Source organism: Gigantopelta aegis, chromosome 3, assembly GCF_016097555.1.
Source record: "Gigantopelta aegis isolate Gae_Host chromosome 3, Gae_host_genome, whole genome shotgun sequence".
In the NCBI taxonomy this organism is placed as follows: Eukaryota; Metazoa; Mollusca; class Gastropoda; order Neomphalida; family Peltospiridae; genus Gigantopelta; species Gigantopelta aegis.
The window spans coordinates 84,410,330-84,431,132 of NC_054701.1; the positions used below are offsets into that span (position 1 = coordinate 84,410,330).

At 36.0% G+C, this 20,803-nt stretch overlaps 2 protein-coding genes across 2 annotated transcripts; both read left to right on the plus strand.

The window, feature by feature from the left end:
• On the plus strand, window positions 1-1,525 carry LOC121368896. The gene is made up of 3 exons (XM_041493654.1): window positions 1-63; window positions 598-879; window positions 1,104-1,525. The coding sequence occupies exons 1-3, from the start codon at window positions 1-3 to the stop codon at window positions 1,317-1,319; spliced, it is 561 nt and encodes a 186-aa protein (XP_041349588.1). The 3' UTR covers window positions 1,320-1,525.
• Window positions 1,526-2,072: 547 nt separating this feature from the next.
• On the plus strand, window positions 2,073-15,922 carry LOC121369208. The gene is made up of 6 exons (XM_041494134.1): window positions 2,073-2,116; window positions 3,320-3,405; window positions 6,125-6,402; window positions 7,917-7,983; window positions 12,504-12,602; window positions 14,106-15,922. The coding sequence occupies exons 2-5, from the start codon at window positions 3,324-3,326 to the stop codon at window positions 12,590-12,592; spliced, it is 516 nt and encodes a 171-aa protein (XP_041350068.1). The 5' UTR covers window positions 2,073-2,116; window positions 3,320-3,323; the 3' UTR covers window positions 12,593-12,602; window positions 14,106-15,922.
• Window positions 15,923-20,803: the final 4,881 nt, after the last annotated feature.

Consider the following 20,803-nt stretch of genomic DNA (forward strand, 5'->3'; position numbering starts at 1 on the left):
ATGAAACAAGTACCTCTGGCTTTCTGTTTGATGTCAAAAAGACGCAAAATTGACTATAAGAAGGTACACACTTAATTTGTATATTATTAAGTTGGTTTACCTATACCTGCATTGATATATATTTATTTGTAATGTTTATTATGAATTTCAAATTACGCATTTGTATTATGAAATCATTGTACACTTTCTAAAACCTATTGCAAAAATGATCAAACACATGATATATTAAATTTATGTTTCTTGTTCTTGCAGGTCTTGAAAATACTGAAACGGCACTTGCCACATGCACCTAAACTTGAAGTCGTCACAGATTTTGAAAGTGCTATTTGGCAGTCTGTGTCTTTCCAGATGTGGAGGTGCGTGGATGCGGATTTCACTAGGCCTAGGCAGTGAATCGGAAAGTTGGCGAATTGGGGTTGCAGGTAAATATATCATAATCATTGTACATGTGTGTGTGAATCAGCGAAACAAACTGTATATGTGTTTGCTTTTTTTTGTTCTTACACCGTTCTACTAGAATGACTGATTGCAATCTAATCGAAAGTAATATGTATGAAACACAATATTTATTGTTATTATTATTATTTTTTAATTTAGACAGCCTACCGAAATGACGACATAGTGCATACATTGATCAGGCAGGCCCTGGCATTGAATTTTCTGCCGGCGGAGCACATCAGACCTGCCTTAAAGAAACTCCAAGAAAGAGTTACCTGTGCACCAGCGTTGGTCGAACTCCTAGAATACATAGAGCGGACCTGGTTGAATAACGATACCTGGACACCTCCAACATGGAGCGTTTTCAAACAGGCAATCCGAACCAACAACGATGTGGAAGGATGGCATAGAAGGCTCAATGTAAAGGCAGTGGAATCAAAGGTAATTATAGATTTAGTATTTGCTGACGTCATTGGAAAATCCAGCATGTTAAATGACATTAAGGTTAATACATTTAATGTAAATAATAAGATACAGTGTGTGTTTTTATTTTGGGGCATCTATGTGGGTTCGATTACATTAATAATGGTTTGGTAGATATTAAAGTGCTCATTTAAATAATGAGATGTTAAACCCCATAATTATGTAGGGGTTTGTTTTTTCAGCCATCCATGTACATCTTGATCAAGATGCTACATAAAGAAGCATCTCTTGTGCCAATACAGTGTAAAATGGTTTCTGAGGGAAAACTGAGAAGGCGTTGCCGAAAGAAGACTGGCACACTACAGGCGAAGTTGTTCATTTTGTGGGATAAATATGAAGCAGGGGAATTGACAGTGAGCCGCCTCATGAAAGAATGTGCCAAACTTTATGGACTTTAGATGCAATGAACTTAAGTGCCAATATAATGTTCTGGAAATTATAAATATTTATTTTGTTACAATATATTGAATATAGTTAATGTAGAGAAGTATGCAGTTTGTTATCCGTCGAACATATTTACACATGTACGTGTTTGTATTAATTAATTCAATAAAAAAAATCACTGCAGCTTATAATGAAAGAAATAAAATGAGTTATTAAACATATATATGCTTTGATAGTCTTCCACCCGTGTTGTTCGCTGTAGTTGTATTTGTCCGCATTTATATGTAATACTTACCGGTACTTACCATATGTGTATAACGTTTTTGTAATTGTCTTTTAATGTTCAGAGTACAATTTGTTTATATACTTATATATTGTTATGTATTTGGTATGCATATTTATATTCTTTGTATATGTGCTATATATATATATATATATATGTGTGTGTGTGTGCTACATATATTTATATATAAAGAATAAGCTGCCTCCCAAAAGCAAAACGTAATTACTTGATTTGTATTATTATCACATGGTAGTGATTTGTAACTATTCAACACAGAGTGGAGGTGAGAAAAAAAGAAAGATTTATTTTTTTGTTACACACGAAAAAATTAAATACCGGTACTCCATTTCACATGGTCACATCAGCGCATGCGCGACATAAAGTAACAAGCTGTTGTAGTGCACACCTTGGGGGGGGGGGGGGGGGGGGGGGGGGGGAGCACCAGCAGCCCGATCAAGTTGGTAACAGGCGGTAGAAAGGGCCTGACCGCTTCCGCTTTCAGTCGTGGCATGACAACCCAGGGACAGCGTAATAAACTGGTTGATTCTTTTATGAAGGAGTGTTTTGTAGTAACCCTTATGTTGATAGAAAACCGGTAACACAGAACAAACACGTATGGATATATCAGAACACAACTTTATTACACTCCAGACCTGGAACATGACCCGAACTGACATGGGGGCGAACTGGTACCTGTGTGGGGGAGAACTGGCTGGGGGGACGATACGTCTGGTACCCCATTTTCATGCTGTTGTTGGCCTCAGTGGTGTTGTGGTTAGGCCATCGGTCAACAGGCTGGTAGGTACTGGGTTCGGATCCCAGTCAAGACATGGGATTTTTAATCCAGATACCGACTCCAAACCCTGAGTGAGTGCTCCGCAAGGCTCAGTGGGTAGGTGTAAACCACTTGCACCGACCAGTGATCCATAACTGGTTAAACAAAGGCCATGGTTTGTGCTATCCTGCCTGTGGGAAGCGCAAATAAAAGATCCCTTGCTGCTAATCGGAAGAGTAGCCCATGTAGTGGGGACAGCGGGTTTCCTCTCAAAATCTGTGTGGTCCTTAACCATATGTCTGACGCCATATAACCGTAAATAAAATGTGTTGAGTGCATCGTTAAATAAAACATTTCTTTCTTTGATCTCCATACAGTGCTATATGGTAATTCTGGACCTTAATGTACATATAGCAGAATCTATTCATAACTTTTTCGAATTGTCAAAACGCAACCATTTATCCTACATCACATTGTCACTTGCAAGTTTGGCTGCTGTACTGTGGGAGGTGGGCGAGAATCACTGATGTAGTTAATCTTAGGAAATCGGGTATATTTATGTATGTGGGTATGTGTACGCAGGGACAAGTATATTAATTTCATGGTCTTTTAGACTTGTTTTTATGACTGAGTGCAAATTATGTAATTCTTTTTAATTCTTTGAAGAACTTGTCAACTGATATATGTGTATATTATAAATTGTATGTAACAAAGTATGTGTGGAGAAGCATTAATACAGGCCAATGGCCTATTTGCCAATCCATTTCTTTTGTGAAATAAATATTGTTTAAACCACATACGGGGGGGGGGGGGGAACGCCATGTTGACTATCACATGATCACTGCTAGACTAAAATTGCTGGTTGTTGCACTTGTGTGCAGATAGTGCAACGAAGAAAAAGTTGCTTAGGCAAAGGTCTGTGGTGGATGTTGGGTAATGTTTTGGTTGTTTTACAGACTGATGTATGAACGTGACAGTGATGATGAAGAATGGGAGGCAGATGATGTTCCTGCCAGTTCGTATGCTGGTGTTCAAGAAACTGGTTTGTATAATTGATTGAGAAACATTTCATAGAGAATACCACATGAACGGCCATTAGATATTGTTTATCTTACAAGGTTTTTAAAAATGTATCCATCAAGCGAAAGGAGTTGGATACCTTTTTAAAGTTACATTCTCTGGTTACCATATTATAACATGCACAAATATGAAATACAAGCTCAAATGCACTTTTAAAAAAACAAACGACAGCCTGTTGTCAGTTTCAGTTAACAGGTGCGTTTGCCGATTTCAAATTGTAGGGTTCGTCTCAAAAAATTAAAAGAGAAATCTTGCACTGTATGAAGAATATTCGGTTGAGGATACGGTACTAGAGTCTTTCGTTAAAACCGGTTTGATCTTGGCAACGTATTATCGACAGTCGTACCTTCCTATTTCAGAATTAATATTTTATAAAGTGTTAGTAGAACTTTCAAAGTTCAGTTTGTATAGTAGTAATACATTAATCATGTATATATTTTTTAATAAAATATACTAAAGTAGACAATGAATGTTTTCACTTCTTAATTTTACGTGTTAAAATCAACAAATTCAAATAAATATTCTTTCGTTTGGAAAGGGTAAAGTTAGGGGGGTGGGGGTTTAACAACATCAAAGTTAGAGCATATTGATTTAATAATCATTCGACGCCATACAACCGTAAATAAAATGTGTTGAGTGTGTCGTTAAATAAAACCTATCCTATCCTTCCTTCCATCTGCTGTTGGATGTCTAACATTTGGTAAATTTGACATATAATCTTAGAGAGGAATCGGGTGCATGTGCAGGGGGAGGGTATTGGAGGTCAAAACCCTTACTTGCCCAAGCTTAAAAAAATGTATGTTCTGGGGGTGCATGGCCCCATATAAACTTCGCTCAACACAGTCTATAAGCCCAAGCATTTATAGTTAACTTTTGTGTCAGACAAGTCATTTTCAGGTTAACGAGAGTGATTGATTCGACCGTGCTCTTTTTTTTTCATTGGATGGTATGTCATTAGTGACCTGGTCATCACCTAGGAGCAGCCAGTTGTATGTCTTTAAAATGCTATTGCACATATGTTTGTTAACACTATATGTGTTATTGAAAATAACAAATGATGTTCTCACCAGCAGGTGTGTAAGATAAACAATTCACTAAAATGGCTGCAGGTAATAGCTGAACAGTTAAATGAAACTGGGTGTTGTCCAAGGAATTGTTGGGTGAAGGTTATGGTTGTAGGCAATAGCTGAACAGTTAAATGAAACTGGGTGTTGTCCAAGGAATTGTTGGGGGAAGGTTATGGCTGCAGGCAATAGCTGAACATAGTTAAATGAAACTGGTTGTTGTCCAAGGAATTGTTGGGTGAAGGTTATGGTTGTAGGCAATAGCTGAACAGTTAAATGAAACTGGGTGTTGTCCAAGGAATTGTTGGGTGAAGATTATGGTTGTAGGCAATAGCTGAACAGTTAAATGAAACTGGGTGTTGCCCAAGGAATTGTTGGGGGAAGGTTATGGCTGCAGGCAATAGCTGAACATAGTTAAATGAAACTGGTTGTTGTCCAAGGAATTGTTGGGGGAGGTTATGGTTGTAGGCATAGTACCTCCACTTTTGCTTACTTCAGTACTAGTGATAAAAAAAGTAAAACTGAGAAACGGCCTAGAATATTTGTCAGGACATTTCATTCAAAAGGGCAGCCTTACACCTACATATGAAGACCTGTAACTTAAAGGGAAGATCAAAACAAATATGAGCCTGATGTGTTGGAAAGATGCATACCTGGACAACCAACACATACTGACACTGAATGAAAAACACATTATTTTAGAGTTAATAAAAAAACCGTGATTATTCCTGCTAACTGGGGGCAACGATTTTGTTTCGTTTTTGTGATGTCTGGTGGTATAGCTTGGGGCGGCAGCTCCGTCCAATGCCTCTATGCAGTGTAAACAAACACTCTAATTTACGACAAGGCGCTTCACTTTCATCAACCTGGCTTGTAAAACAACAAAAATGACTTGATAGTATAATAAACTGTTTAACTAAATATATTTCAGTTTGCATCGAAAGAAAAAAATGTATATTATTACGCCTATTGGTAGGGTACGTTCAAGCAAAAACGAGCACTCGCGATACCCAAATGCTAATTTTCTTTTCTTTGGGACTACATAATGATCAGTTTTGTGATTTTAGATGGGAAAGTCTACTTAATCAAGGTTTTACAGAATTACTTACAGTAATAAAGCAGGATGGCTGATAATGTCAGTTATGATTTGAGGGTTGTCTGTGTGAGGTTATCACACAATACCCTGTGATCTTAATAAAAGAGGCATGTCTCTTTAGTGTGTCTAGACACAGTGTCCCCTCCTTTAAGGTATGGTCTTCCGATTTTTAGTATAAGCAATAGTTTGTATTGATGCTGCCCATGTAATGTGTTGAAGAAGAAGTAAAAGATACAATTTTCAAAGAAAGACACTTATACATGCACATGTATGTAGAGTAGAATATGTAATTAAAAAGTCTTGTCAACAGACACCATTCTAGGTTTGCATTGGTGCTTTATTTATCTTGCATATTGTTTTTACAAATTGCACATGAATATCGAAAATCTTTAAAAATTACAAAACACTTTCTTTTTACGTCAAATCAAGCTGAAATTACTGACCCTGGTGCCAGTATATATATATAGGGTATAAATATAAATACATTGATTTTACTACATTTTTTTTGTTTTCTCTAACAGGAATTCCTGCCGAAAACTACCTTGATGCTTTATGGCAGCAAGGTGGACTTGAAGATCGACCCTTTGGTATTTTTTACCAACTACACAGTGACTCCACTAGCATTAATCTCCATGATGCAGTGGAGATAAGTCTTCGTCAGCAGAGGAGGTTACAACTGGAAGAAGAGACCTCACCAAAAGGTGTAGAGCAGGTGTCACAGGTGGAGTTGACACGTTTCAATGTGGACCGTCCTCCTCCGGCCCAGACATCACTGAGACAACAAGAACCCGAAGACCAGGTACGGATGAGCCAGTCTCAAAGTTCTAATTCATGAGCGGAGTCCCATTTTAAGAAGCTACTTTAGTGTTAAAAAGTGTACATGTAGTGACTAACATTTATAAAAGTTAACCTTAAAAGTTGTAGCCAAGCGCACTTATTGGATTACAGCTTTTTACAACTTAGTCCGAGTACTTGACTGTAAGAGAGCTAGACGGACATTTGGACAGTTATATATGCTTTCATTACAGTCGGAGACCAAGCTATGTAATTTTCTGTCAATCGCTGCCCACCAAAAAGTAGTCAAAGATTCTTGCTTTAATACCACAACAATCCTATATTTGATGTCAAATACATTTTTATCGATAATCGAGTTCCTTGATTAAAAAAATTCAGATATTAATCACTAATGCACACACTACAGAAAGAAACCCGACAGCACCGACATTCAGCTAAGCTTTAGCAAACTCTGGACAGCAGAATTCTAAGTTTGCTGACCTATATTGCGATGTTGTGTCACATGAACTCAAAAATTATTGATGTAAATGTATTTGACGTGAAACATAGGATTGTTGTGGTATTAGAGCGGGAATCTTTGACTACTTTTTGGTGGGCAGCAATTGACAGAAAATTACATAGCTTGGTCTCTGACTGTAACGAGAGTGTATATAACTGTTCAAATGTCTGTCTAGCTCTCTTACAGTCAGAGTACTTGGGCTATTTACACCTGTGAAATTTCTGCTTCCCTCATACTTTTGAAATAGTCTGCAATATACAGACAAAAATTATTTTTAACTTTTTTTTTTTTTTTTAAATGTGATGATTTTAAGATAAGCACACTTGTTTTAAATATTTAATTTTTATATCGGTCATATATGTAAAATATGATGGAAATGACAAAATATGTGGGACAATTTACTAATTAATCGTAGGTATTTGTTTTGTGGATGGATTTCAAATTTTAGAGAAAAAAATTAAAGACCCCTGATAGTTTACCCTTACTATGCTTTTAAGTGTCCCTGGCTATAGATTGATTTGAATTGATTTACATAAATAGATAAGGAGAACAACAGAGTATGTATAGGAAATTCCTCATTTCTCTCTGCATGCAGTAGAACTGAAATCGGTTGAGGTACTCCGATAACTACTGTTTTGTTTCTTTAATCATCTTGCAGAATAATAAATGGAGTCAAATTAACTTGAAAATGATGCCTATACGGTCCAGTAATCCAGATAATACATGTATAAGATGCTCCTTAAATTGATGTTTTGTCTGGTTTACTCACGGCTCGGACTTAAGAATTTGTCTCCCACAGCAATTTAAAACAAAATTGCCGTTGGTGAATCAGCCCACCGACAGCAATTTAAAGCCTGCTCATGGCAAATGGAAACCAATGGGACTTTTGTGCCGTCGGTGATGGTTCCGACCTAAGGCAATTTATATTTCAACGACGGCAATTGCTGTCAGTGCCATCGTTAAGTTTGAGCCCTGTTTACTGCATGAAATTAAGATATATATATGTTTATTGTTTACAGGATGAATCTTCGGGCTATGCGACAGGTGGTATATCCAGTGCACAGATACACAGTGTAGATTTACAAGGTAACTATTTTCAGTATGGGTATACGTGCACGGAATGGACATGCTTTTTTTATTTCGGGTGCAAATGCTTGGTAATGCAAGTTATAGAATTAGGCATTTCATTTATACTTAGCGTGGAATTTAGCTCAGTTGGTTGAGTGTTCGCTTGATATACTTCAGTCTAAGGGTCGAACCACCTCGGCCCATCCATTCAACTGATTGGATTTTTTCTCATAACAGCCAGTGCACTACAACTGGTCAAAGGCCACTGTATGTGCATATAAGTGCATATAAAAGATCCCTTGCTGCATTAAGAAAAATGTACATTGTAGCGGGTTTTCTCTTATGACGACGTGTCAGAATTACCAAATGTTTGACATCCAGTAGACAGTGATTAATAGTCAATGAACTCTAGTGGTGTCGTTAAAACAAAACAGACAGACATATTTAATAATGACAATAACAAAACCCTCCCCAAATTGATTCATTAATATGTTATAGTTTTGTACCATTTAACACATTTCACAGTTCGCCATCACCGTTCCTCATAATCACCGTCGTCGTCACCTTTTCCGTCACTGTTCACCAATTACCACAATCAACATCGGCATCACCGTTCCTCATAATCACCGTCGTTATCACCTTTTCCGTCATGTTCACCAATGACCACAATCAACATTGGCATCATTTGTCATCACTATAGTATTCGTTGATCACCATAAACATCATCAGCTGTCACCACTATTCGCTAATCACCATAACCATCACCATCCACCAGTTATCAGTGTTCGAGATTAAAAATTTGGGGCAATATCCCAGTTGAATACTAACATTTCAAAATCTGGTATCACACTTGAGAATTTAGTATCCCACTTAAATGAAATTCATAAATAACATCGTAGCAAACTTGGACGACACTGTTACTTAACTTCACCAGTAAATGACGACTTTCATTGTTTCAGCAAAAAATTAAAAATGCAGGATTTAAAAAAAATCAACAACATTATATGGTATACCGGTGGGATACTGGGTTATTGAAGTCTGGTATCCAAAATTAAATTCTGGTATCCCCGGGATATCGGGATACCATTAATCTCGAACACTGGTTATCACTTTTGCCTAAGATCATTCACAGATCACATTGCGGTCAACACCATTCAGGGCTGGCCATATCCTGACATTTTCAATTGCCCACCGGACAAGTAACTCCAATTTCACTTGCTCACAAAAAAATTAACTCGTCCCAAAATGTAAACAGTTAAGTCAAAATTTAAACTGTATTTGTCAACCAATTTCACATCATACAAAACACTTGTAAGTCCTGTATTACTAAATATGTTGAAATACCTTATTTTAGAATCATCATCAAAAATATGCTACTTTTTTTTCTTTTCTTTTTTTTTTTGGGGGGTGGGGGTCATAATGAACCAGTGTACCAAAGAAATCCTTTGTTTTTAAATGTTTAAAAAAAATTCATAGAATTCAGGACATTGCATTTCAGGTTTTCCTTAGAAATTCTGGAGTTTGTAATGCAGGGTGTGCATTATTTTTTTTATGTTGTTAATATTTTGTTAATAATGATGAAAGTACTTCAATCGTGATTTAGTGAGTATGGTAAGTTATACATTTTTTGTTTGTATGTCCATTTGTTGCACTATTTCAGTTGAGAAACGGTTGAAACATGGTTTTGAATACCAGCTATATATACATGTAGGGTATGTAACAATATTCAGACATAGAAACTACCACACTTTGTATGTCTCTTCGAACTACGGCATTTGGCACTCTCGATGCGTCCGACACACAGACTCAGTCGGAGACTGCTTAGATCCCGTTACAAATTTTTCTGCATGCGCCTACTCACTGTTCTTTAACATTTAGTCAATTAAATGTTAATTAAATGTAAATTTATACATCAGTTTAATTGGGAAACAAATAGGAAAATTTGCAGATGGACAACCTAATTTTTTGTAATACGAAACACTGTTACATTAGTGAAAAAAACGACTGTGCTGTGGTAATTCCCTGGCCTATTTGTATGTCACACGTGTGTTGCGCGAGCTCACATAGATAAAGCAAAAACTAACTTTACAAAGAGTCTACTTACCCATTTTAGTAACGTGCAGGATTGTAACGTTCTAAACAGCTTTTTCTCAATCCTTCAGCATTTTTGGCAATTTACTTTATGGACACCGACATTAAATACCATGATTTACGAATAAAAACCTAATTTCTTAAATGCCCTCAAAAAGCAGGGGCGCTTATTCAAAGACGTGGGCCTACTTCCTGTCAAATACAGCCCCAAGTTCAGCCAGCAAACATATTGCTAACGTTTGCGAACTAATTGATTGGTTCCCAACATGGCTATTTGGTTAACTGTGAAGCGCATAAACCAGTTTAGCGGACGTTTTTCCGCTCAGTCTGGCTGAACGCAGATCAGTACTCGATATAATAATTATGGGGAGCGAAAGTTTTGTTTCGTGATTTTATAGTGAGATATAAGTTTTTTTTAACTTGCACAACCAATCAAAGTCTGTGAACGGACGCGTGGTCTTGGCCAAGCTTTGAAATGGTGGACGATGTTGGCTGCAGACTACGGAATTACAAAAATGACAGGTGTAGGCTACAAATGGGATAAAGAGGCAATTTGTATTCAGAAATTTTGGTTGCCTGACGGACGACTGAATCATGATATTTACTCGTCTGAGCAAATTTTTAGTAGTCTGGTGCGAGCGGACGAGTACTTTTGGCCATCCCTGCCATTACTGATCACTGAACATCATCACCATCCCAGAATCATCGCTGTCACTGTGATCAATCACTGATCACATCTTCATCATCACCATTACTGAACTGAACATCAAGATCACCATTGTTCACGAATCACAATCATGTCATGATCATTCACTGATAACTTTGTTCTTCACCATGAACATAATCCTTATCGCCAGCTACTTATAAACTGAAATACAATATACCATAAACAATCTACGGTCGCATGTTATCCACGTCAATATTTCACATGTTGTAAAATTATTCCCATTAAACAATATTCATATTACACAAATAACACAATCTTCAAATACACCACTATTCATTTAACATTTTTTAAACAGTGACATTTACATAAAACTACTAATGCATTCATACAACACTATAAATTGCAACCCAAATTCATTAAACTAAAATATATTCTACTTAAGGTTGTCACCAACCAAGAATTACACAGTTCGAAATATTTAACAATATGTCCACAATGTTTCTTTCACAAGAAATTTTATGTGTGTGTCCAAAACCAAAGTCAATTCTCTACTTTATCCCCACTCTGCCAGCTTACACCAAAAACTAAAGTGTTGACCAACGTAAGCCAGAAGCCCAAATTCCTTACAAAAATCTGTACTGGCAATCAAAGTATAACACACAATTTCTCTTGGCAAGCTATGACTCATAGCTACACTTTATACTTTTAATTACCAATGAAAGTATTTACAATAAATAGCTGCATTTTATACTTTTAATTACCAATAAAAGTATTTAGATGCAAACCAATTATAATGTTCAGTTAACTTGCCCCATTTCCTGCACTTTGAACTTGCTGTCAATTCTACAGTGTATAACATAGATGTACATGCATGACAGCTGACAAAATTTCTTTTTTGTTCAGTTCATTTAGCCCTGGGGTAGCATTCAGAATAACAAATAGAAACATGTTAAGCATCGGTCTGGTTTATTTAAATCAGGGCTGTAATGTTAACACTTGTTCCCCTGTCCTGGACAAATGGTTTTCAGGGTTAGCCCTGGGGTAGCATTCAGAATAACAAATAGAAACATGTTAAGCATCGGTCTGGTTTATTTAAATCAGGGCTGTAATGTTAACACTTGTTCCCCTGTCCTGGACAAATGGTTTTCAGGGTTAGCCCTGGGGTAGCATTCAGAATAACAAATAGAAACATGTTAAACATCGGTCTGGTTTATTTAAATCAGGGCTGTAATGTTAACACTTGTTCCCTTGTCCTGGACAAATGGTTTTCAGGGCTAGCTCTGGGTCAGCAGAACATTTCGCCAAATTATCTGTTAAACTTCAAAAACTGAAAAAACCCCAGTTATTTTGTATTAAAATATCAATTATTACATAAAATTATTTTGCCAAATTAAAATAAAATTTGCCAATTGTTTTTGAAATTTGTAATTGGCGAATTTGGCGAGTGCCATAGCCAGCCCTGGTTTTGGGGTAGAACATGTAAATTATTCTACCAACTTGTAGAAAGAGTAGCCCATGATGTGGCGACAGCGGGTTTCCTCTCAAAATCTGTGTGGTCCTTAACCATATGTCTGATGCCATATAACCATAAATAAAATTTCTTTCGTTTTTTTACTTTCTTGTTATTAAGTATACAATTGTGAAATGCTGGAACAAAGCATAAGAAGTGTGTCACCCTGTGTATAATCGATATTACATGTAATATTTCGTCTCTTAGGAGCATATGCAGCATATTAGCTAAATATGCATATAGATTAATTGGCATGCAATTACTTTTCAGAGGCAGAGACACTGAGAAAACTGTCTGATTCCGAAGACATTATGGACAGTGACAGTGACTGTGATTCTGATGATAGAGAAGAGAGTTAAGAAGGATCAGGTAACAATATGCCATGCATGCTGAATATCAGCAGAGAACACAAGGCAAAATTGTTATGAATTATTTACTTAAACACTGGGAAAAAATTATTTACTTACCGGTACTATAAAACAAGAAGAAACTACATGCATATGTATAAATTTCATGTCATTCGAGCCCAACCTCAGAATTTATATGCCAGGATTATTTTACGGGTGTACTTGAGATACCAATAGCTGTTTGTAAAATCATGAACATGCACTCAGGTGTCTATTCACAAAACACAAAACATGTTAAAGTATTAATTAATCCAGTTTATACAGTCATTAAAGTGGGAGCTTAGATATATCATGAATTTGTTTGTTACAAACATTAACAAGAGCTTTTGACTGAAAACGTTCACTCTCATCTCTCGTGCTGCTGTATAATCATACACTAAAAAGATATATTAAGATGCAACATAATATTTTTTTAAATCACACTTCAACATTTCTTATTCCCCTAAAAACCTTTAATCAAACTTGTTTAAACATACCTGTACATAGATACAGCTGCTAAAATACAAACTGGCAATTGACAATTGATGTAAACATGTTTATTTGTGTGACTACAGTTTCTGGAAGTAATCATGTACATTTTTACTTTTTTTTTCTTTTTTTTTGTTGGTGCTTATATCCAATTAAGGTTCAAGTACACTGTCCTGGATATACACCTCAGCTATCTGGGCTGTCCAGGACATTGGGTTAGTTGTTAGTGATAGGGCCTCCATGAGTCCAAAATTATGGACTCTAGTACTCGAGGGTCAAACTCAACCCAGACCTGAATACCCGACACTTAAACTAGATGATAATGAGACTGAATAATAAAGTAAAATATATACAGCTTAATTCCAGCGCTGAACATGAATCCGAAATCATGCCATTGAATTAATTAATGCTCTGCGTTGTCTCACTTGTATGGACTTGAGTCTTGCTAGACTCAGCTCGTACTCGAGTACTCGTGGAGACCCCAAGTTAGTGAGAGAGAAGAGAGTGTGGTGGTCTTGTATACACCTACCCATTTAGTCGTTAAAACTTACGGTGAGTGGGATCCTGTACCGGGCTGTAAACCCTGTACCTATCAGCCTATGTCCGATGGCTTAACCACGACACAACCAAGGCCGTCCTAATTTAAGCTACTGAGTATGGTTAGATTTTAAAATAGGGTTATAAAGAAAGGTTTTATCTTCCATCTCAAGGTTTTCACATTTAAAATGATGGCATGCATGAAAAGATGAGTGGTTTAAATTGTCTCATTCAAAACACTGGGACCATGTTTGTCTTGACTTATATTACTTTTTTCGTGGGGTTAGGGCATTAGTTGTAATAAATAAAATAAAAATGTCCATTGAGGACTATAGATTCTACAACTCATCGCACATCAGGCGAGCACTCCAGATACCACTGAGATGCCTTTTTTATCTGTAATGTTTTAATTATTTTTAATCTTTTTAAATTTTTTATTTTTTATTTTTATTTTTTTCAGAAAAAAAGAAACCCCCCAAAACTAATGCATAGAAAAAACACCTCAGAACTTCAGAAGACTTTTAGTATTTAGCTAGCTGCTTTATTGTTTGTTTTTATGTTGGTGGTGGTATAAATACATGTATAGAACTGTAATGTTTTGTCTGATGTTATTACTAGGAGCGCAATTGGTTGTTTGCCTGCTTTTAGCAAGTACCATACTCACTGATTCAGTATCAGTGTGTTTCTTTTTTAACAAGTACCATACTCACCAGACCCTAAAATCGATGGTGGCCCAATGGACTACCTTTGTAACATTCTTAGTCGCCCTTGACCAATAAACGTCATCATGGGCGATCAGGCGACTGCTAATTTTCAACACTGCTTAATCAAAATAGAGTTGGACTTTCATGGTTATTTACCCATTTTTGAGTTATGGCCCTTGAACGTAGGAGATATGAACATTTGTTTTCCAAACTTTTTTGTGTGTATTGCTTATTATCTGAAGCACTTGACTTATTATCTCGAATTCTCAACTTATTATGTCAGGCTTTCAATTTATTATCTCAAGCTCATGACATATCATCTTTTTCATTTGCAATTTTTCTTTTTATCCATGTCTTGATTCAGAACTTGACATAATAAGACAAGAGATTGACATAATGTATGATATATAGAGTTATTTCTTTCTTATTTTAAAGATCTTGATCTCTTATTATTATCTTGAGATCTTGACTTATGTCGACTGCTCAACTTATTAGGTCCACTTACCATTAATATGATTCCATGTGCAAGTTTATTGATATAGTGCCTATACACGTTTCTGCGAGTGTGCATTCAGTGTGTGGAATAGTTTATTGATGAGCTGTGACGTCATAATGCGAAGTGTTACTAGCACTGTAGCTGCTTAAAAGTACACTTTGGTGACGTCAAAGTATCCCACTTGTGAACACTGATATGGAAACCCACATTTCCGTGTGTGATAACAGGCATGATAAATTGTGTGTGGAATCCCATTAATGGAAAGCGGGCTTTCTGTTGAAATATCTACCTATTATTTCAAGCTCTTGAATTATTATGTCAATAGGTGGATTTATTATCTCATGCTATCATGTATGGTGGCATATAAGTCAAAAGCTTGAGGTATATATAATATGTTGATAGCATGACATAACAAGTCGAATGTTGAGATAAAATGTCAGTATTTCAACATAATAAGTTGAATACTCGACATAACAAGTAGAGATTTCGAGATAATAAATTGAAAGTTTGAGATCTTTAAAAGTAAGTAAGAAATAAGTGTGTCCTAAAAATATCACCGAAGTACAGTGCATCTATATTATATTTTTTTTAGATTGGAGAAAGTTTCGAGGCTTTAGTACATATTAAATTATGGGTATTTTGGCATTTTACAAAATTATGGCTAGTTTGACACTTGCTCTTGATGGTGAAATTTAAAATTAAAAAAAGTGAGAAAAAAAAGTTAAGTAATAAAACGGAAGTACAGATACAAAACCTATAGTCTCCTCTGGTTGGACTGGAAGGTGACTAAAAATAATTTTTTGTACATTGCCTCGAGATGATTTTGTGTATAGCTTTATCAGGTACTCTTACAGATCAAGTTTGACTTTCATGGTGATATACCCATTTTTGACAGAGTTATGGCCCTTGAAAAATGTGGCACATATCCTTACTGTTAGAGATCAAGTTTGAATTTTATGTCAATATCCTCTTTTTGGCAAAGTTGGGCCTGGTAGGGAACATGTGTTGTTTTAGCAGTACTTTCTAAATGCTTGTTTTAAAATCATTTGTATGTCAGAAATAAATATAATAATTTTTTGTTTGTTTGTCATTTATTGTGTACACGTTATTTGAACGAGAATTATGAAGGTCTATAACTAAAATTAATACCAGAACCTTGAATCCTGAATGTCAGAGCTGTGCCTTCTACCAGTACCTGTTGGCCTGGAGTGGAATAATTATCAGTGGTTATAGAAATGATCTCATATCACCAAGGCAACAAGAAATTTTCCTGATCTTGAGTAGGATGTCACCTTGCTGAAGTTGTGTCCAATAATCGCGTCCACTCCATTTTTAAAATGACCCACCCCCCATTTATTTCAACTTATTTTCGTGCTTATATTCAATTAAGGTTCAAGAACGCTGTTCTAGGCACACATCTCAGCTATCTGTCCAAGACGGTGGGTTAGTGGTTAGTAGTTGCACAACCTCCCAATACCCCTACAAACAACAACATCCACGATAAACTGTCTCATTGGAGAGGTATACGGCTGTCCCCATTAACTCGTGTTCAGAGCCCCGTTCCACGAAGCGATCTTAGCACTAAGATCACTTTAGTGCTTAAGGTAGCTATGCACTTAGGTGATCTTAGGGCTAAGATCGCTTTGTAGAACGAGGCCCTGGGTTGCTTAGGTGGGTCATTCTACAGAAAGCGTCACTTTTCAAAATACAAATTCAAGATAAAACAGTTAAAAGATAAATTTTTATTGTTAACTTTTGGAAACTAGATGAACAAAGTTACATTCTCTGGTTACCATATAACATGATGTACACTACAAGCTCTGAACGGAGGTTGAGGATACGGTACTAGTCTTTAGTTAAAACCGGTTTGATCTTGACAACGTATTATCGACAGTCGTACCTTCCTATTTCTGAATTGATATTTTATAAAGTGTTAGTAGAACTTTCAAAGTTTAGTTTGTATACTAGTAACACATTAATTATGTATATATTTTAAAAATAAAATATACTAAAGTAGAAAATGAACGTTTTCACTTCTTAATTTTACGTGTTAAAATCGACAAATTCAAATCAATATTATTTCGTTTGGAAAGGGTAAAGTTGGGGGGGGGGGGGGTTAACGACATCAAAGATAAAGCATACTGATTTAATAATCATAATCATCCGACCCCATACAACCGTAAATAAAATGTGTTGAGTGCGTCGTTAAATAAATCATATCCTATCCTTCCTTCCATCTGCTGTTGGATGTCTTAACAGTTGGTAATTTTGACATATAATCTTAGAGGAATCGGGTGCATGTGCAGGGGGAGGGTATTGGAGGTCGAAACCCTTACTTGCCCAAGCTTAAAAAAATTTGAAATGTATTTTTGGGGTGAGCATGGCCCATATAAACTTCGCTTAACACAGTCTATAACCCCAACCCCGCTGAAATCCCTGCACACGCCTTGGAAACCCGCTACATTTTTTTTTTAGCAAGGGATTGTTTATATGTACCATCCCACAGACAGGATATCACATACCATGGTATTTTTGTATACCCGCCGATGGGGATCGATCCTAGACTACCGCGCATTTCCAAAAAACACCTTTTTAGGTCTAAGTAATGAATAAAAATAACATATAGTCTTGAAAATTTTTACGTAAATCGAACACAGTACCCTCTTCCTCTACCCCTAGAGCGTTACGTAATTAGTAACACCCCCTTACATGTAACGCGTATGCCAACAGCTGGCCACTGTCAAAATTTCAAGGCAAATCCCCCACCCACCGACCCCTGGAAAGGCGTTGTACCATACCTCAATGGATATAAATATGTTTTGGAGATATGAGACAAAAATTGCGAAATATCACGTGATCTCTTGTTTGGGAATTCCACACTTGTGATAAGCCAATGAAAACCGAGATCGGTAGGAGCCCGTCAAAAGTGTTCCACTTTCAAAATCATGGCTTTGTTTTGACCTGGATAAGCTAGCGTAGTGAAACCAATGCGGAGTGCGGCGTCATATATGCACCAAATGTAATTGGATTTTCTGTTCTATATGCTTAAATAATACAAATATTCCAGGGAATGTAGTTTTAAAATTATATCTGGTCACGCAGAACTGTAATCGGCCTGCACGTGCAGACACATGTTACTCTATGAACAAGCTCATTATGTCACTGGTGTTGCCGCACAAGTGGGATAGTTCAGCAATGTGATCCAGTTGGTTTATAGTGATCAAGAGCACATGGATGTGTTATTTGGGTGTTCCTAATAACACATATGGAATAACTTTAGAATTAAAAACTACCCAAGGGTGTAATTGTGCATTTCCACACGGATATTATGTATGTGACTTAAATTATACACTGTGACAGTTTTAATTATTTAAAAATATGGAGTCCTTCAAAATAAATTTCATCAAAGTCATAAAGGTAGAAGGTATGCTTTCCTAAATAAACAATTTAAATTTCAAAAATAAAGTTTCTTGAGAAATGACAGCTAAAATATTCTTGCGTAACACCAATGACAAAAAAGTAACACCAATGACAATGTGTAAAACACCAATGACATTAAAAAAAAGAAGAGAAAGAAATGTTTTATTTAACGATGCACTCAACACATTTTATTTACGGTTATATGCGTCAGACATATGGTTATGGACCACAGATTTTGAGAGGAAACTCGCTGTCGCCACTACATGGGCTACTCTTTCCGATTAGCAGCAAGGGATCTTTTATTTGCGCTTCCCACAGGCAGGATAGCACAAACCATGGCCTTTGTTGAACCAGTTATGGATCACTGGTCGGTGCCAATGACATTCAAGACTATCATTGAAACACTATTATTCTTGAGACTACCACTACTTGTTAGCAACAGTATATAATTAATATTTCCTTAAATATTGTTTTCTGTTTTTCTTTTTCTTCAACCTACAACTATTAAAGGCATAATTAGAATAATTGTGTGTTTCTGTATTGATAAGATACAAGTCAGACAGTTTTAAAAAATATACTAAATTAAATATGAGGGTCAAACCCGACCTGGACCCGAGTTCCCGACACTTACACTTGATGAGAATGAGACTAAGAAATAAAATAAAATAGCATAATGCATCTTAATTCCAGCGCTGAACATGGATGCCTGATTATGCCATTGTATTGCGTGTCACATATTCGACTTTTATTTTCCCTCCATGTCTCATATCCCTATAACGTAACCGGCGCCAAGCATAATATGGCAAAGTGAAGTAAAAAATATATAATTAAATGAGAGTGCTCTTCCTTGTACGGGTACTCAAGTCTTGTAAACGGACTCGAGTTTTGCCAGACACGGCCTGTGCCCGAGTACTCCTGGAGACCCTAAAATTAAGACAATGAATTTTAATTTTGTATCAATATTAAATTAAAGATTTATTCATTCATTAATTCATGTATTTATTTGCGTGCTAATATTAAGGCTCAAAATCTATTTTACTGCATAGGGGCCTACTTGTATTCCCAATAACGAGTGAAAAGTTGTAATCCTACTTTTGCTTTTACGCAAGCGCTGGTTCATGTTCCAAATATTTTCAGAAAACGAGAACGCCTTATACATACGTGATGTCATTCTAATGTTTTCAGTACAAATACTATACAGCAAACCAAACAAATTGTGTCACTATTCAAGAAATAAATCATACGAACTGCGTCATTATTAAACAGAGTTAACTCTTTCCTTTTAACTAAAAAGCTATTTTAATGCAGGATTTTCAATATTTTTAAAAATAAAATTGACATAGCCTTTATTGAAAATGAAAACATACGTAACGTAGTTTTCCGATATTTGACTAATACTTGGTAATACCTTTTTGGTATGATTTTAACTTTTCTTTATGATAAAGTTAAAATCTTAAGCTACGATTCCATTAATGCGTTTGCAGTATGCGTTAGCATTTGCGTTAAAATTAGAACAGGTTGAAATATATATGATTGTTTCCATTAATGCGTTTGCGGTAGCGTTGCGTTATGCAGTTGCGTTAGTTTTCAATCGTTCCATGTAGCGATTGAGAACGCAAACGCATTGAAACGGACGGAGGAAGTGATGTCAGGAAGATGGTATTTCCTGGGTATTCCCCTGTTTACTACACGTGCTTTGGTGTTGGCAAAATGCCTCGAGGAACAAAACAATTTTCTGTCACCGAAACAGAAAAACTAACTGAACTTGTGAGGCAACATGATTATCTTTATTTCCTTGACAGTCTTCCCCTCGAATCACGCATGATCTTATAGCAAACTAGGATATTTAGTAGCAAATAATCCTGTTCATGTCAATACCTTTGTATCTTTGATGCACTGGGGGCCATCTTTCCTGTCCTGTTCCAGCGGCGGTAAAGACAATACCCTGCTTCAAATGGATATTATTGAAACAGGATTGTCAGGGCGTTTATATATATATATATATATATATATATATATATATATATATATATATATATATCTCGAATGCATACTGCAAACGCACTAATGGAATCGTAGTTTGACAAAAAAAAAACTTAACGCGAACGCATACTGCAAACGCTTTAAATTTAAAGGGACATTCCCGAGTTTGCTGCATTGTAAGATGTTTCCGACTAATAAAATATTTCTACGATTAAACTTACATATTAAATATATTTTCTTGTTTAAAATATCAGTGTCTGTATATTCAATGTGTTTCTGGTCGTCTCAATATTTGTCAGAAGCTCAAACTGGATTTTGTCTTAAAATAATTTCGTACATGTACGATTTTTTTTTTTTTTAGGAAATAAAGTGAAATTTAACCTAGTACAAATAATAGAACGATCAGAAACACGTTTAATATACAGCCACTAATATTTTATGCAGAAAAATATATTTAATATGTAATTACAGTCGTTAAAAAGTCGCGGTTAGTCGATAACATCTTAAAAATTGCAGCAAACTCAGGAATGTCCCTTTAATGGAATCCTAGCTTTA

What these genes read in the sequence shown, in the direction of transcription:
- LOC121369208 (XM_041494134.1), top strand. Translation starts at nt 3,324, where the DNA reads ATGTATGAACGTGACAGTGATGATGAAGAATGGGAGGCAGATGATGTT. An exon ending in TGCTGGTGTTCAAGAAACTG is followed by an intron (nt 3,406 to 6,124) that starts GTTTGTATAATT and finishes TTTCTCTAACAG; the next exon opens with GAATTCCTGCCGAAAACTAC. An exon ending in ACACAGTGTAGATTTACAAG is followed by an intron (nt 7,984 to 12,503) that starts GTAACTATTTTC and finishes ATTACTTTTCAG; the next exon opens with AGGCAGAGACACTGAGAAAA.
- LOC121368896 (XM_041493654.1), top strand. Translation starts at nt 1, where the DNA reads ATGAAACAAGTACCTCTGGCTTTCTGTTTGATGTCAAAAAGACGCAAA. An exon ending in GCAAAATTGACTATAAGAAG is followed by an intron (nt 64 to 597) that starts GTACACACTTAA and finishes TTTTTAATTTAG; the next exon opens with ACAGCCTACCGAAATGACGA. An exon ending in TAAAGGCAGTGGAATCAAAG is followed by an intron (nt 880 to 1,103) that starts GTAATTATAGAT and finishes TTGTTTTTTCAG; the next exon opens with CCATCCATGTACATCTTGAT.